Source organism: Falco punctatus (assembly GCF_963210335.1).
Source record: "Falco punctatus genome assembly, contig: scaffold_181, whole genome shotgun sequence".
Lineage (NCBI taxonomy): Eukaryota > Metazoa > Chordata > Aves > Falconiformes > Falconidae > Falco > Falco punctatus.
The window spans coordinates 11,617-28,746 of NW_027660282.1; the positions used below are offsets into that span (position 1 = coordinate 11,617).

The 17,130-nt window shown below is 55.9% G+C and overlaps 1 protein-coding gene and 1 pseudogene across 2 annotated transcripts; both read right to left on the reverse strand.

Moving 5' to 3' along the window:
* Window positions 1–3,133: 3,133 nt before the first annotated feature.
* LOC308057281 (acrosin-like) lies at window positions 3,134–5,829 on the reverse strand (annotated as a pseudogene). Its single transcript has 2 exons — window positions 4,628–5,829; window positions 3,134–4,169 (listed from the first exon to the last, which is right to left on the reverse strand). The product of its transcript is annotated as an acrosin-like (transcript).
* A 5,540-nt stretch (window positions 5,830–11,369) lies between these two features.
* Window positions 11,370–15,220, reverse strand: LOC308057268 (uncharacterized protein; the record flags this gene model as incomplete). Its single annotated transcript, XM_080411415.1, has 3 exons — window positions 11,370–11,644; window positions 12,103–13,138; window positions 15,178–15,220. 3 exons carry the CDS (start codon window positions 15,218–15,220, stop codon window positions 11,578–11,580), a joined length of 1,146 nt encoding a protein of 381 aa, XP_080267541.1. The 3' UTR covers window positions 11,370–11,577.
* Between the last annotated feature and the right edge of the window lie 1,910 nt (window positions 15,221–17,130).

Here is a 17,130-nt window from a genome sequence, read left to right on the forward strand (position 1 = left end):
ATCCCCAGCAATTTGGTATCCCCATTCCCCTGCGGGCCAAGCCATCGTTGAATGCATGAATGATACTCTTAAACGCCTGCTTGAAAAACAGAGAAGGGGAATGAGGGGAATGACCCAGAGGCACGTTCCGAGAAAGCATGCTATATTTTGAAGTTTTTGAAAATCTCTGTCGACCATGCGGGGCCTCCCATTGTACGATATTCTGTGTCAACTGGTGACAAGCAGCAAAAGCACCAAGGTTTCTTAGTACGCGGGAAAGACCCTCATACCAGGCATTGGTCAGGACCGCATGGATTGTTAACCTGGGGGAGAGGTGATGCTTGTGTTTCTACAGAGGAAGTTCCGCGATGGGATACCTGCTGGCTGTGTGCGGCTGAGCTTAGCGTGCCGGACCGTGGAGCGCTGCTGCCGCCAGTCACCCAACAACTGATGTGTGGGTCTCCTTAGCACAGCAACTGAGCACATCCTGGCTTGGTGTGCCCTTCCTGACTTGCCAACATGGTTGCAAACAAGTGAATGTATGTGGGGAACGAAGAATCTTACTGAAAGCCTTGATATCGGGGATAAGTGATTACCTCTGTATGATGTTAATCCAAAAGGAGCTGATATTGTTTGCACTTTGATGTCGATAGTTGTCTTTACGTAGATGCTAATGTAGTAGGAGGCTATGATGGGACCATGACACCCACATAAATCAACACGTGAACATGCTGATAAGCATAATGCCCTTAAAGGCAATATAGCTTTGGATGAAGCAGGTAATGATGTAGTTGATTTATGGAACTGACGGGAACATATTGCAGTGGTTCTTCTCTTATGCGGAGTAACAGCAGGGAAAGCATTCAAGAGTTAAGTCACCTTGTTTGTTAGGCAGTTAAGAACGTGAGTCAAATTGGCCACTAGTACATACAAAACAGAGCAAGTATTGGCTTTTTGTTGTTGGCTCAAGGACATGGCTGTGAGGATTTGGATGGTACATGCTGCGTGGATTTTAGGCGCCCCATTGCAGCAACATGTTATCAAAACCTGAGAACATGTCAGCCTTTTTGGCATCCATTCACTCAATTGGCGGTATCGTTTGTTTGCTATTGCCTTGGTTGCCGTCATGTTTGCAAGGGCCCTGCAGAACATGGAAAACCTGGTACTAGCTGTTCCAAAAAAAATAAAAAGGGGGGGGGGGGGGGAGGGGGGGGAGGGGGGCCCCGGTAATTGTAGAATCGTACGGAACAGAGACAGTGGGATAATGTGCAGTTGTGGCCTTGCTTTGGCGATGTGCAGCTGAGATCCTGCAGCAAAGAGTTCATAACTTTGAGGGAGTATGAGAAGAAACTAGGATGCAACAGAAACAAAGGAGGAATGTGATCTCACCTCTAGAAGATAAGGAAACAGCACGAACAGTAGAGAGTAGCCTAGAGTGAAGAGCGCTAAGGAACGTGTTGTATGAATTTGACTGATCGCTCAAACTCCATTCATAAGCAGCTCGCAGAGTTGAGAAAAAACGTACAGGCCATAAAGGTTGAGAACGGGTTAACGGACTGGCTACAGGGTTTAGGAATTCCCGGAGGGTTAAAAGACTTGTTTCTGCAGGGGATAACGATGTTATTTGCCACTGTAATCTCTTTACAATGATAATGGGCTGCGTGTGGAATTGCTTTATGAGAATGATGAACAGATTGATAAAAGGGGTCTGGATCGCTCGAAAACAAAAAGGGGGATTTGTGGAGTGGCCTGAAGACAACGGACATATTATGAGCAATGCAGGCCACGTAACTTTGTTGTACTAGCAGGCCGAGCAGGCCGCAGCTGTAACAAGCTGCAGGTGTTGTGAAGGACATATGCAAGGCCAAGAGAGACAAAGAGACTGTGTACTCGCAGAGAGATAAGAGAGCTGGACAGAAAGGTGAGGAAAAACCGGATGCCTGCACAAGGGGGGAGCAGCGTGTGGGCACCACACTGGGACCAATCCTAGGGGAGGTGGAAGCGTGTGAACGAGTCGTTTTAACCTATCACCTTTTCCATACCAAAGCCTGCGTAGAGTGTGTATTTTTAGCTGGGGGTATAAATGGCTGTGCGTCTGTTAATAGCATCTGTAGAGTATAAATTGCTGTGTATCCCTTAATAAAGTGGCACCAACTTGATCACACTGGTCGTATCAGTTGTGTGCGAGCCTTCTGCGTCAACAGGGGAGTGCCACTGGCTCTGCCATCACACCAGGCCAGTGGTGTGGGACACAGTAGAGGGAGCGCGGGGTAGAAGAGCCGCTGCATGACAGCGACAGCAGCGGGGCCTGTGCAGACTGGTGCTCCCTTGGCAGAACGTCTGCGCTCGCCCTGCGGTAGAGGACGGGGAAGAGAGAGAGAAGGCTGTTGCCCTGCAGTGCTCATGCACATGTGCAAGCCCACGTGTGCAGGCCCAACTTCCGTTAGTGAGGACTGGCAGGTTTCTTGGACAGGCACTGGGAAGGCAGTCAGGTGTCGGGTGGCCTGAGGGTCCTGACCTCTTCTTCCTCAGCCAAAGTGCCGCGAGTCCCAGAATCACACAATGGTCGTTGTTGGAGGGAACCTCTGGAGATTATGCAGTCCAGCGCCCTGCAAAAGCAGGCTGTGCTAGAGCAGGTTGCACAACATCCTGTGCAGGTGGTGCTGGAATGTTTCCAGAGGCCTCTCTGGGCAGCCGGTGCCAGTGATCTTAAGCTGGAGTGCTGTGCAAGGGTCCCTGTGCTGGTGGGGGGCAGTGCCTGGACTAGCTGCAAGATCAAGGCACTGCAAAGGGGCAAGGAGATGATGAGCACAACAAGCCCATGCCACGCTCCCTGCCTCCCCACGTGACAGTGCCTGTGCCCAGGTCCCTGGTGGCTGTGGAGGCCACCTGGCACTGGGCACCCTTTCCCCTGCCTACCCGGAGGCTGCCTTAGGCTCTCTCTAGTCCACTCAGGCCCCCTTCTGAGGCCTTCCTTGCACCCCAGACCCCTCTGCAGAGCCTCAAGCCCTCAAAAAAAGCCCACCGGACTGGGGGCCCGGTCCCCTAGTCTCGACCATTCCACTCGAGTCCCCGCTGCACCCCTCCATAGGTGTCTGGTATGCCCCAGGCCTCCGGTTGCTCCTCTAGCGTGGCCGATACTACAGCCAGGAGGCAGCCGGGGAGCAGCAGCAGCAGCAGCCTCTTTGCTCCCACTCAAAGCTCATGGCGCGCCCTGCAGCCACTGCAGCCGTAGGCTTGGGCTTGGAAACATGGTGCAGCTGTGAAAGCAGAGCAGGCTGGGGAAGCCCAGGAACTCCGTGGCATGAGCAAAGGCCCCAGCTCGTGGATTTCCCCTGAAGCCCAGCTGGCCCTGAGAGGCCACTTTCAAGCTGGCTTGCGCCTCGTACAGAAGCCCACAGGGATGCCAGCAGGAGCCAGCCCAAGGCATTCTCTGCTTCCAACTGCCACCCCCAAGGCCCTGAGCCCTCCTATGACGTGCCTGCCTTCCTTCCACTGTTCCCTCATGCTTCTCTCGGAGCAGGCAGAGCTTCAGCCCTTTGCGGTGACCCTTTGTGCCCGACTTGGCAGCCTGCCTCCTTCGGCAGGTGCCGGCTCTGGAAGTCCTTGCCTCACACAGGAGACTGCAGTGCACTGGCGCATGGTTAGCCATGCCAAGGGAAACACTTTATTGCAAGAAGGCAGCCTGCTGAGTTCTGCCGTTGTGAGCAGCGCGGGCAGGACAGAGCAGGCCTTTGTCACTGAGGCTGCCTTTCATCAGCAGGAGTTGCCCCAGCAGGAAACGGTCGTCGTGCGCTGCAGCCTGCCCTGGATGCTCCTCATGGTGCTGCTCCAAGCTATTTCGCCCTTAGGTACTGCAGGAGCTCCTGCAGCCGAGTAAAGAAGTCCAGCAGCTTCTGGACTGGAAACGGGCAGGGTGGAAACCGGTTCGATTCTCTTGGCCTTGGCCTTGGCCATGGCCTTGGCCTCTGAACGGGGGTGTAGGTGAAGACTGGCTGTGGCCTTGCAGTAGTGGTTACTGCTGGGCGCAGGCCCATCTGCACCAGGATCCAGTCGTAGAAGTGCTGGGTGGAGGTGTAGACTCCGGGCTTCCTTGCTCTCGCACAGCCCGTCCCCCAGCTGGTCACGCCAACAAGCCAGAAGTAGTCGGCGCTCTTGTCTTGGCACACGAGAGGCCCACCGCTGTCCCCCTGCAGCACAGGAGAGAGGATGAAGGGGTTGTTGGGTGGCCACCGTCAGCCCGGTGGCTGGCTCCTTCTCTCTCACGGCACCTGCCAGAGCTGCATTCAGTGGCCAGCCAAGCTCTGCAGAAGCTTGCCTGGCAGGGGGCGGTGGGCCTGTAAGGCAGGGCTCGCTCTCACCGCTCTTCACGGTGGTGGTGAAGGTGTGTCAGAGGGCTGGGATGGTGGAGCTGTGGGCTGCCAAGGGCACCGGGTGGGCCTTCTGGGCAGCGTGCCAGGCCTGTGGGACAAGGCGGGCAGGCCCTGGGCAAGGGCCTGCCCATGGGGAAGGGCGGGTAAGGCCCTCAGCGGTGGGGACCCAGCCATGGGAGTGTGAGTGGCCAGCAAAAGGCCGTGATGGCGCACGTTTGGGCGGTTGTGGCGGGGCTGCCTGTGCTGCCGGGGCTTGGCTTGTAGCACGCTCCTACCTGGCAGGTGTCGATGCCGCCCTGCGGATAGCCGGCACAGATGTTGTGGGTGTGGATGGCCCCCCTGTACCAGCCGCTGCTGTTACAGACCCTGGCATCAATGAGGTGGACCTGGGCCTCCTGCAGCACGTATGCCGATCCTCCAGCTGTGAAGAGCACAGAAAGGAATGAACACCCAGCAGCTCATTGCCACTTCTCCTCCCCCGTCTGGCTGAAGCCCTCCCCCGGGGCTCGGCTGTGCATGCCGACAGGCGCTGGACCGCTCTTGCCTTTCTGCCTTGCTCTGGGTCAATGGCTCGGGCCCCTCTCTGGAAGAGAGAGGCATACGCCCCCACAGCCTGACTCTGGCTTTCGCCTCTGCCATCAGGAAGCGCATCCTGCTTCCCCAAGCTGGCCAAGCTTGCACTGGCACCGCCGCTGCGTTTGGGCCACTCACCTCTTGCTTTCCTGGCACCCCAGCCACTGATGTAGCAGGCTGTCAGCTCTGAGACTCTCAGCGAGGCGTCGGGCACACAGGCAAGCTGTACGTAGCTGTTGCACTGGACAGGCTGGTCCAGCTCCAGCAAGGCAATGTCATTCCGCTGCGTGACGTTCCAGTAGTGCTGGTGAACCAGCAGCCGCCTGACGGCGCGCACCTGAGCCTCAGGGCCCAGCTGAGTCAGCTGGGTGACACCGAGCACCACGCGCAAGACGGTGATGTCCCTGGAAGGCAGATGGAGAGAGGGCTCAGAGGGAGCGCAGCCACGTGCCGCAGCAGCCCGGCACTTGCCCTGCCTTCTGCTCGACGAGGGAGAGAGGCAAGCAGCGCTAGGGAGGCTGCGACTGCCCTCGCGTGCCTTGGGCTCAAGCAGTGGCGAGCGGGAGGCTGCTGGGAAGCAGTGGCACGAGCCCAGCCTTCTCCTGAGCAGCCTCTCGGCGGGGCTCCGGAGTGCCCAGGCACTGGGCGTGCTGCAGGGCAACGGGACGGCAGGAGCACGTGCCGCTGCGCTCAGGGCACCTGCTAGTGTTGTGGGGCTAGCCCCGACCCCTGGTCCTCCTTACCTGACCTCGATGAAGCAGTGGGCTGCGGTGAGGACCCACTGTGGGCTGATGAGGGAGCCCCCGCAGATGTGCACCGTGCCTCCTTCCACGAGAGCCTGGATGCTGACGATCCAGGGCCAGGCCCCTGGCAGGGCATCTGTGCCACCCACGACGCGTGACATGCCGTAGTGAAAAGCCATGGGACGAAGCCCGCAGCTCCCTCTGTAACCAGAAACTCCTTACTGTGCTGCTGGATGGCTTGCGCCGTTGCGGCTGAAGGCCAGCCGTCTTCCCTCCCCACAAGGCATGGCCAGAAGGGCCGAGGAAACCCGTGGGGCCAAAACCCGCTCCCCTCGCCCCGCTTTCTGCTTCAGCCCGCAGACGAGTTGTGCCGGCGGCCTGGCTGCTGCCAAGGCACTGAGCCTCCCACATGGCTTTCAGGAACCTGGGGGGTGGCCACGGGGGACAAGCAGGCCCCCTCCAGTGAAGCCCACAAGGCTTGCCCAAGCTCCCGCCCAGAGCCTCGGGCCACTTACCCACAGCTGTCCCATGTGCCGTGCACAGGACAGCACACGGCCAGCAGGACAAGGAGGAGACGCAGAAAATCCATCGCTGCCAGCGACATGTGGCAGCTGCAAGGACGAGGCCTTGTCGCCACCAGTACGGCTGCCGACGGACTGCCCGCAGGATTCCCGTTGCCCGGGGTTCCCTTGGACGTGGGACTGATGTCACAGAGTGCCTGGTTCCGGGTGCTGGGCGTGGTGTTGTCGGGGGGTGGGGTGGGGTGGGGCAGGGGGGGTGGGGCGGGGGGGTGAGGGTAGGGAGGGGAGGCAATAGGAGGGGTTCCAAGCAGGATTGGAGGCAGAAGCTGGGATCACTTTGCCTTTGCAGTCTATGAAGTCTGCTGGTTTGATGGTACGAACTTGTTACCGAATTGATCATAAAAATCCCCCAAAGATATTTAGAGTGGACTGGAGGTGTTCCACATGTTGTGATAGCCCCTGTACAACAATTTGGCGCTGAATGGGCGCTGTCAGACTCTACTGCCCTTCAAGTGGCTCTTGGCAATTTTCAAGGGCAAGTTCAGTACCATCATCCACCTCATCCACTTTGGACAATGACTGTAGATCTAACTTTGCAGCCACGGCAACTGAGTTGGAGACGACCAATCAAAGGTGATACGGTATTTACAGATGGGTCTGGAAAAGTGGGAAAAGCCGCAGTGGCTTGGAAAAAAAATGGGCAATGGCCTTCCCAAATTGTGCATCAGGAAGGATCATCGCAAGTCATGGCGTTGCGGGCTGCGGCCTTGGCATTTCTTTATTTCCCAGGCCCTGTTAATCTCATTACTGATTCAGCCTGTGTGGCAGCCCTCCTTTCCCAGTTGGAGATGGCTGTCCATGGCCATATCAACCATCCTAAGCTTTTTGGCAATTTTGACTGTAGTTCGGGAAGGGACTTGGAAACGCCCTTCTCCATTCTACGTTATGCATGTTACGGCCACACTTCCCTACGCGGTTCTGCAATCGATGGCAACGCTGGAGCTGATGCTCCAGTTTCTGTGGCTCTGTCGGTGCCTGCTCCTGAGGCCCACCTGCAGGTCGTGTTAGCCCACCAATTTTATCATCAGAATTGGCGATTCTTGTATCAACAGTTTGGCCAAAAGAGTCTCTCTCAGGCTGCTGCACGCAGCATTGTGGCAGCCTGTCCAGCCTGTCCAAAGGGTATCCCCGTGCCCAGTTTTGGAGTTAATGGCAGAGGCCTTCAAGCTTTCCAACGCTGGTGTTACAACAGATGGAACTCATTACAATGCCGGTGGGGGATCCCCAGCAATTTGGTATTCCCCATTCCCCTGCGGGCCAAGCCATCGTTGAATGCATGAATGATACTCTTAAACGCCTGCTTGAAAAACAGAGAAGGGGAATGAGGGGAATGACCCAGAGGCACGTTCCGAGAAAGCATGCTATATTTTGAAGTTTTTGAAAATCTCTGTCGACCATGCGGGGCCTCCCATTGTACGATATTTTGTGTCAACTGGTGACAAGCAGCAAAAGCACCAAGGTGTCTTAGTACGCGGGAAAGACCCTCATACCAGGCATTGGTCAGGACCGCATGGATTGTTAACCTGGGGGAGAGGTGATGCTTGTGTTTCTACAGAGGAAGTTCCGCGATGGGATACCTGCTGGCTGTGTGCGGCCTGAGCTTAGCGTGCCGGACCGTGGGAGCGCTGCTGCCGCCAGTCAACCCAACAACTGATGTGTGGGTCTCCTTAGCACAGCAACTGAGCACATCCTGGCTTGGTGTGCCCTTCCTGACTTGCCAACATGGTTGCAAACAAGTGAATGTATGTGGGGAACGAAGAATCTTACTGAAAGCCTTGATATCGGGGATAAGTGATTACCTCTGTATGATGTTAATCCAAAAGGAGCTGATATTGTTTGCACTTTGAATGTCGATAGTTGTCTTTACGTAGATGCTAATGTAGTAGGAGGCTATGATGGGACCATGACACCCACATAAATCAACACGTGAACATGCTGATAAGCATAATGCCCTTAAAGGCAATATAGCTTTGGATGAAGCAGGTAATGATGTAGTTGATTTATGGAACTGACGGGAACATATTGCAGTGGTTCTTCTCTTATGCGGAGTAACAGCAGGGAAAGCATTCAAGAGTTAAGTCACCTTGTTTGTTAGGCAGTTAAGAACGTGAGTCAAATTGGCCACTAGTACATACAAAACAGAGCAAGTATTGGCTTTTTGTTGTTGGCTCAAGGACATGGCTGTGAGGATTTGGATGGTACATGCTGCGTGGATTTTAGGCGCCCCATTGCAGCAACATGTTATCAAAACCTGAGAACATGTCAGCCTTTTTGGCATCCATTCACTCAATTGGCGGTATCGTTTGTTTGCTATTGCCTTGGTTGCCGTCATGTTTGCAAGGGCCCTGCAGAACATGGAAAACCTGGTACTAGCTGTTCCAAAAAAAATAAAAAGGGGGGGGGGGGGGGGAGGGGGGGGAGGGGGGCCCCGGTAATTGTAGAATCGTACGGAACAGAGACAGTGGGATAATGTGCAGTTGTGGCCTTGCTTTGGCGATGTGCAGCTGAGATCCTGCAGCAAAGAGTTCATAACTTTGAGGGAGTATGAGAAGAAACTAGGATGCAACAGAAACAAAGGAGGAATGTGATCTCACCTCTAGAAGATAAGGAAAAGGCACGAACAGTAGAGAGTAGCCTAGAGTGAAGAGCGCTAAGGAACGTGTTGTATGAATTTGACTGATCGCTCAAACTCCATTCATAAGCAGCTCGCAGAGTTGAGAAAAAACGTACAGGCCATAAAGGTTGAGAACGGGTTAACGGACTGGCTACAGGGTTTAGGAATTCCCGGAGGGTTAAAAGACTTGTTTCTGCAGGGGATAACGATGTTATTTGCCACTGTAATCTCTTTACAATGATAATGGGCTGCGTGTGGAATTGCTTTATGAGAATGATGAACAGATTGATAAAAGGGGTCTGGATCGCTCGAAAACAAAAAGGGGGATTTGTGGAGTGGCCTGAAGACAACGGACATATTATGAGCAATGCAGGCCACGTAACTTTGTTGTACTAGCAGGCCGAGCAGGCCGCAGCTGTAACAAGCTGCAGGTGTTGTGAAGGACATATGCAAGGCCAAGAGAGACAAAGAGACTGTGTACTCGCAGAGAGATAAGAGAGCTGGACAGAAAGGTGAGGAAAAACCGGATGCCTGCACAAGGGGGGAGCAGCGTGTGGGCACCACACTGGGACCAATCCTAGGGGAGGTGGAAGCGTGTGAACGAGTCGTTTTAACCTATCACCTTTTCCATACCAAAGCCTGCGTAGAGTGTGTATTTTTAGCTGGGGGGATAAATGGCTGTGCGTCTGTTAATAGCATCTGTAGAGTATAAATTGCTGTGTATCCCTTAATAAAGTGGCACCAACTTGATCACACTGGTCGTATCAGTTGTGTGCGAGCCTTCTGCGTCAACAGGGGAGTGCCACTGGCTCTGCCATCACACCAGGCCAGTGGTGTGGGACACAGTAGAGGGAGCGCGGGGTAGAAGAGCCGCTGCATGACAGCGACAGCAGCGGGGCCTGTGCAGACTGGTGCTCCCTTGGCAGAACGTCTGCGCTCGCCCTGCGGTAGAGGACGGGGAAGAGAGAGAGAAGGCTGTTGCCCTGCAGTGCTCATGCACATGTGCAAGCCCACGTGTGCAGGCCCAACTTCCGTTAGTGAGGACTGGCAGGTTTCTTGGACAGGCACTGGGAAGGCAGTCAGGTGTCGGGTGGCCTGAGGGTCCTGACCTCTTCTTCCTCAGCCAAAGTGCCGCGAGTCCCAGAATCACACAATGGTCGTTGTTGGAGGGAACCTCTGGAGATTATGCAGTCCAGCGCCCTGCAAAAGCAGGCTGTGCTAGAGCAGGTTGCACAACATCCTGTGCAGGTGGTGCTGGAATGTTTCCAGAGGCCTCTCTGGGCAGCCGGTGCCAGTGATCTTAAGCTGGAGTGCTGTGCAAGGGTCCCTGTGCTGGTGGGGGGCAGTGCCTGGACTAGCTGCAAGATCAAGGCACTGCAAAGGGGCAAGGAGATGATGAGCACAACAAGCCCATGCCACGCTCCCTGCCTCCCCACGTGACAGTGCCTGTGCCCAGGTCCCTGGTGGCTGTGGAGGCCACCTGGCACTGGGCACCCTTTCCCCTGCCTACCCGGAGGCTGCCTTAGGCTCTCTCTAGTCCACTCAGGCCCCCTTCTGAGGCCTTCCTTGCACCCCAGACCCCTCTGCAGAGCCTCAAGCCCTCAAAAAAAGCCCACCGGACTGGGGGCCCGGTCCCCTAGGCTCGACCATTCCACTCGAGTCCCCGCTGCACCCCTCCATAGGTGTCTGGTATGCCCCAGGCCTCCGGTTGCTCCTCTAGCGTGGCCGATACTACAGCCAGGAGGCAGCCGGGGAGCAGCAGCAGCAGCAGCCTCTTTGCTCCCACTCAAAGCTCATGGCGCTCCCTGCAGCCACTGCAGCCGTAGGCTTGGGCTTGGAAACATGGTGCAGCTGTGAAAGCAGAGCAGGCTGGGGAAGCCCAGGAACTCCGTGGCATGAGCAAAGGCCCCAGCTCGTGGATTTCCCCTGAAGCCCAGCTGGCCCTGAGAGGCCACTTTCAAGCTGGCTTGCGCCTCGTACAGAAGCCCACAGGGATGCCAGCAGGAGCCAGCCCAAGGCATTCTCTGCTTCCAACTGCCACCCCCAAGGCCCTGAGCCCTCCTATGACGTGCCTGCCTTCCTTCCACTGTTCCCTCATGCTTCTCTCGGAGCAGGCAGAGCTTCAGCCCTTTGCGGTGACCCTTTGTGCCCGACTTGGCAGCCTGCCTCCTTCGGCAGGTGCCGGCTCTGGAAGTCCTTGCCTCACACAGGAGACTGCAGTGCACTGGCGCATGGTTAGCCATGCCAAGGGAAACACTTTATTGCAAGAAGGCAGCCTGCTGAGTTCTGCCGTTGTGAGCAGCGCGGGCAGGACAGAGCAGGCCTTTGTCACTGAGGCTGCCTTTCATCAGCAGGAATTGCCCCAGCAGGAAACGGTCGTCGTGCGCTGCAGCCTGCCCTGGATGCTCCTCATGGTGCTGCTCCAAGCTATTTCGCCCTTAGGTACTGCAGGAGCTCCTGCAGCCGAGTAAAGAAGTCCAGCAGCTTCTGGACTGGAAACGGGCAGGGTGGAAACCGGTTCGATTCTCTTGGCCTTGGCCTTGGCCATGGCCTTGGCCTCTGAACGGGGGTGTAGGTGAAGACTGGCTGTGGCCTTGCAGTAGTGGTTACTGCTGGGCGCAGGCCCATCTGCACCAGGATCCAGTCGTAGAAGTGCTGGGTGGAGGTGTAGACTCCGGGCTTCCTTGCTCTCGCACAGCCCGTCCCCCAGCTGGTCACGCCAACAAGCCAGAAGTAGTCGGCGCTCTTGTCTTGGCACACGAGAGGCCCACCGCTGTCCCCCTGCAGCACAGGAGAGAGGATGAAGGGGTTGTTGGGTGGCCACCGTCAGCCCGGTGGCTGGCTCCTTCTCTCTCACGGCACCTGCCAGAGCTGCATTCAGTGGCCAGCCAAGCTCTGCAGAAGCTTGCCTGGCAGGGGGCGGTGGGCCTGTAAGGCAGGGCTCGCTCTCACCGCTCTTCACGGTGGTGGTGAAGGTGTGTCAGAGGGCTGGGATGGTGGAGCTGTGGGCTGCCAAGGGCACCGGGTGGGCCTTCTGGGCAGCGTGCCAGGCCTGTGGGACAAGGCGGGCAGGCCCTGGGCAAGGGCCTGCCCATGGGGAAGGGCGGGTAAGGCCCTCAGCGGTGGGGACCCAGCCATGGGAGTGTGAGTGGCCAGCAAAAGGCCGTGATGGCGCACGTTTGGGCGGTTGTGGCGGGGCTGCCTGTGCTGCCGGGGCTTGGCTTGTAGCACGCTCCTACCTGGCAGGTGTCGATGCCGCCCTGCGGATAGCCGGCACAGATGTTGTGGGTGTGGATGGCCCCCCTGTACCAGCCGCTGCTGTTACAGACCCTGGCATCAATGAGGTGGACCTGGGCCTCCTGCAGCGCGTATGCCGATCCTCCAGCTGTGAAGAGCACAGAAAGGAATGAACACCCAGCAGCTCATTGCCACTTCTCCTCCCCCGTCTGGCTGAAGCCCTCCCCCGGGGCTCGGCTGTGCATGCCGACAGGCGCTGGACCGCTCTTGCCTTTCTGCCTTGCTCTGGGTCAATGGCTCGGGCCCCTCTCTGGAAGAGAGAGGCATACGCCCCCACAGCCTGACTCTGGCTTTCGCCTCTGCCATCAGGAAGCGCATCCTGCTTCCCCAAGCTGGCCAAGCTTGCACTGGCACCGCCGCTGCGTTTGGGCCACTCACCTCTTGCTTTCCTGGCACCCCAGCCACTGATGTAGCAGGCTGTCAGCTCTGAGACTCTCAGCGAGGCGTCGGGCACACAGGCAAGCTGTACGTAGCTGTTGCACTGGACAGGCTGGTCCAGCTCCAGCAAGGCAATGTCATTCCGCTGCGTGACGTTCCAGTAGTGCTGGTGAACCAGCAGCCGCCTGACGGCGCGCACCTGAGCCTCAGGGCCCAGCTGAGTCAGCTGGGTGACACCGAGCACCACGCGCAAGACGGTGATGTCCCTGGAAGGCAGATGGAGAGAGGGCTCAGAGGGAGCGCAGCCACGTGCCGCAGCAGCCCGGCACTTGCCCTGCCTTCTGCTCGACGAGGGAGAGAGGCAAGCAGCGCTAGGGAGGCTGCGACTGCCCTCGCGTGCCTTGGGCTCAAGCAGTGGCGAGCGGGAGGCTGCTGGGAAGCAGTGGCACGAGCCCAGCCTTCTCCTGAGCAGCCTCTCGGCGGGGCTCCGGAGTGCCCAGGCACTGGGCGTGCTGCAGGGCAACGGGACGGCAGGAGCACGTGCCGCTGCGCTCAGGGCACCTGCTAGTGTTGTGGGGCTAGCCCCGACCCCTGGTCCTCCTTACCTGACCTCGATGAAGCAGTGGGCTGCGGTGAGGACCCACTGTGGGCTGATGAGGGAGCCCCCGCAGATGTGCACCGTGCCTCCTTCCACGAGAGCCTGGATGCTGACGATCCAGGGCCAGGCCCCTGGCAGGGCATCTGTGCCACCCACGACGCGTGACATGCCGTAGTGCAAAGCCATGGGACGAAGCCCGCAGCTCCCTCTGTAACCAGAAACTCCTTACTGTGCTGCTGGATGGCTTGCGCCGTTGCGGCTGAAGGCCAGCCGTCTTCCCTCCCCACAAGGCATGGCCAGAAGGGCCGAGGAAACCCGTGGGGCCAAAACCCGCTCCCCTCGCCCCGCTTTCTGCTTCAGCCCACAGACGAGTTGTGCCGGCGGCCTGGCTGCTGCCAAGGCACTGAGCCTCCCACATGGCTTTCAGGAACCTGGGGGGTGGCCACGGGGGACAAGCAGGCCCCCTCCAGTGAAGCCCACAAGGCTTGCCCAAGCTCCCGCCCAGAGCCTCGGGCCACTTACCCACAGCTGTCCCATGTGCCGTGCACAGGACAGCACACGGCCAGCAGGACAAGGAGGAGACGCAGAAAATCCATCGCTGCCAGCGACATGTGGCAGCTGCAAGGACGAGGCCTTGTCGCCACCAGTACGGCTGCCGACGGACTGCCCGCAGGATTCCCGTTGCCCGGGGTTCCCTTGGACGTGGGACTGATGTCACAGAGTGCCTGGTTCCGGGTGCTGGGCGTGGTGGTGTCGGGGGGTGGGGTGGGGTGGGGCAGGGGGGGTGGGGCGGGGGGGTGAGGATAGGGAGGGGAGGCAATAGGAGGGGTTCCAAGCAGGATTGGAGGCAGAAGCTGGGATCACTTTGCCTTTGCAGTCTATGAAGTCTGCTGGTTTGATGGTACGAACTTGTTACCGAATTGATCATAAAAATCCCCCAAAGATATTTAGAGTGGACTGGAGGTGTTCCACATGTTGTGATAGCCCCTGTACAACAATTTGGCGCTGAATGGGCGCTGTCAGACTCTACTGCCCTTCAAGTGGCTCTTGGCAATTTTCAAGGGCAAGTTCAGTACCATCATCCACCTCATCCACTTTGGACAATGACTGTAGATCTAACTTTGCAGCCACGGCAACTGAGTTGGAGACGACCAATCAAAGGTGATACGGTATTTACAGATGGGTCTGGAAAAGTGGGAAAAGCCGCAGTGGCTTGGAAAAAAAATGGGCAATGGCCTTCCCAAATTGTGCATCAGGAAGGATCATCGCAAGTCATGGCGTTGCGGGCTGCGGCCTTGGCATTTCTTTATTTCCCAGGCCCTGTTAATCTCATTACTGATTCAGCCTGTGTGGCAGCCCTCCTTTCCCAGTTGGAGATGGCTGTCCATGGCCATATCAACCATCCTAAGCTTTTTGGCAATTTTGACTGTAGTTCGGGAAGGGACTTGGAAACGCCCTTCTCCATTCTACGTTATGCATGTTACGGCCACACTTCCCTACGCGGTTCTGCAATCGATGGCAACGCTGGAGCTGATGCTCCAGTTTCTGTGGCTCTGTCGGTGCCTGTTCCTGAGGCCCACCTGCAGGTCGTGTTAGCCCACCAATTTTATCATCAGAATTGGCGATTCTTGTATCAACAGTTTGGCCAAAAGAGTCTCTCTCAGGCTGCTGCACGCAGCATTGTGGCAGCCTGTCCAGCCTGTCCAAAGGGTATCCCCGTGCCCAGTTTTGGAGTTAATGGCAGAGGCCTTCAAGCTTTCCAACGCTGGTGTTACAACAGATGGAACTCATTACAATGCCGGTGGGGGATCCCCAGCAATTTGGTATTCCCCATTCCCCTGCGGGCCAAGCCATCGTTGAATGCATGAATGATACTCTTAAACGCCTGCTTGAAAAACAGAGAAGGGGAATGAGGGGAATGACCCAGAGGCACGTTCCGAGAAAGCATGCTATATTTTGAAGTTTTTGAAAATCTCTGTCGACCATGTCAACTGGTGACAAGCAGCAAAAGCACCAAGGTGTCTTAGTACGCGGGAAAGACCCTCATACCAGGCATTGGTCAGGACCGCATGGATTAACGGCATTGTTAACCTGGGGGAGAGGTGATGCTTGTGTTTCTACAGAGGAAGTTCCGCGATGGGATACCTGCTGGCTGTGTGCGGCCTGAGCTTAGCGTGCCGGACCGTGGGAGCGCTGCTGCCGCCAGTCAACCCAACAACTGATGTGTGGGTCTCCTTAGCACAGCAACTGAGCACATCCTGGCTTGGTGTGCCCTTCCTGACTTGCCAACATGGTTGCAAACAAGTGAATGTATGTGGGGAACGAAGAATCTTACTGAAAGCCTTGATATCGGGGATAAGTGATTACCTCTGTATGATGTTAATCCAAAAGGAGCTGATATTGTTTGCACTTTGAATGTCGATAGTTGTCTTTACGTAGATGCTAATGTAGTAGGAGGCTATGATGGGACCATGACACCCACATAAATCAACACGTGAACATGCTGATAAGCATAATGCCCTTAAAGGCAATATAGCTTTGGATGAAGCAGGTAATGATGTAGTTGATTTATGGAACTGACGGGAACATATTGCAGTGGTTCTTCTCTTATGCGGAGTAACAGCAGGGAAAGCATTCAAGAGTTAAGTCACCTTGTTTGTTAGGCAGTTAAGAACGTGAGTCAAATTGGCCACTAGTACATACAAAACAGAGCAAGTATTGGCTTTTTGTTGTTGGCTCAAGGACATGGCTGTGACGATTTGGATGGTACATGCTGCGTGGATTTTAGGCGCCCCATTGCAGCAACATGTTATCAAAACCTGAGAACATGTCAGCCTTTTTGGCATCCATTCACTCAATTGGCGGTATCGTTTGTTTGCTATTGCCTTGGTTGCCGTCATGTTTGCAAGGGCCCTGCAGAACATGGAAAACCTGGTACTAGCTGTTCCAAAAAAAATAAAAAAGGGGGGGGGGGGGAGGGGGAGGGGGAGGGCGGCCCCGGTAATTGTAGAATCGTACGGAACAGAGACAGTGGGATAATGTGCAGTTGTGGCCTTGCTTTGGCGATGTGCAGCTGAGATCCTGCAGCAAAGAGTTCATAACTTTGAGGGAGTATGAGAAGAAACTAGGATGCAACAGAAACAAAGGAGGAATGTGATCTCACCTCTAGAAGATAAGGAAAAGGCACGAACAGTAGAGAGTAGCCTAGAGTGAAGAGCGCTAAGGAACGTGTTGTATGAATTTGACTGATCGCTCAAACTCCATTCATAAGCAGCTCGCAGAGTTGAGAAAAAACGTACAGGCCATAAAGGTTGAGAACGGGTTAACGGACTGGCTACAGGGTTTAGGAATTCCCGGAGGGTTAAAAGACTTGTTTCTGCAGGGGATAACGATGTTATTTGCCACTGTAATCTCTTTACAATGATAATGGGCTGCGTGTGGAATTGCTTTATGAGAATGATGAACAGATTGATAAAAGGGGTCTGGATCGCTCGAAAACAAAAAGGGGGATTTGTGGAGTGGCCTGAAGACAACGGACATATTATGAGCAATGCAGGCCACGTAACTTTGTTGTACTAGCAGGCCGAGCAGGCCGCAGCTGTAACAAGCTGCAGGTGTTGTGAAGGACATATGCAAGGCCAAGAGAGACAAAGAGACTGTGTACTCGCAGAGAGATAAGAGAGCTGGACAGAAAGGTGAGGAAAAACCGGATGCCTGCACAAGGGGGGAGCAGCGTGTGGGCACCACACTGGGACCAATCCTAGGGGAGGTGGAAGCGTGTGAACGAGTCGTTTTAACCTATCACCTTTTCCATACCAAAGCCTGCGTAGAGTGTGTATTTTTAGCTGGGGGTATAAATGGCTGTGCGTCTGTTAATAGCATCTGTAGAGTATAAATTGCTGTGTATCCCTTAATAAAGTGGCACCAACTTGATCACACTGGTCGTATCAGTTGTGTGCGAGCCTTCTGCGTCAACAGGGGAGTGCCACTGGCT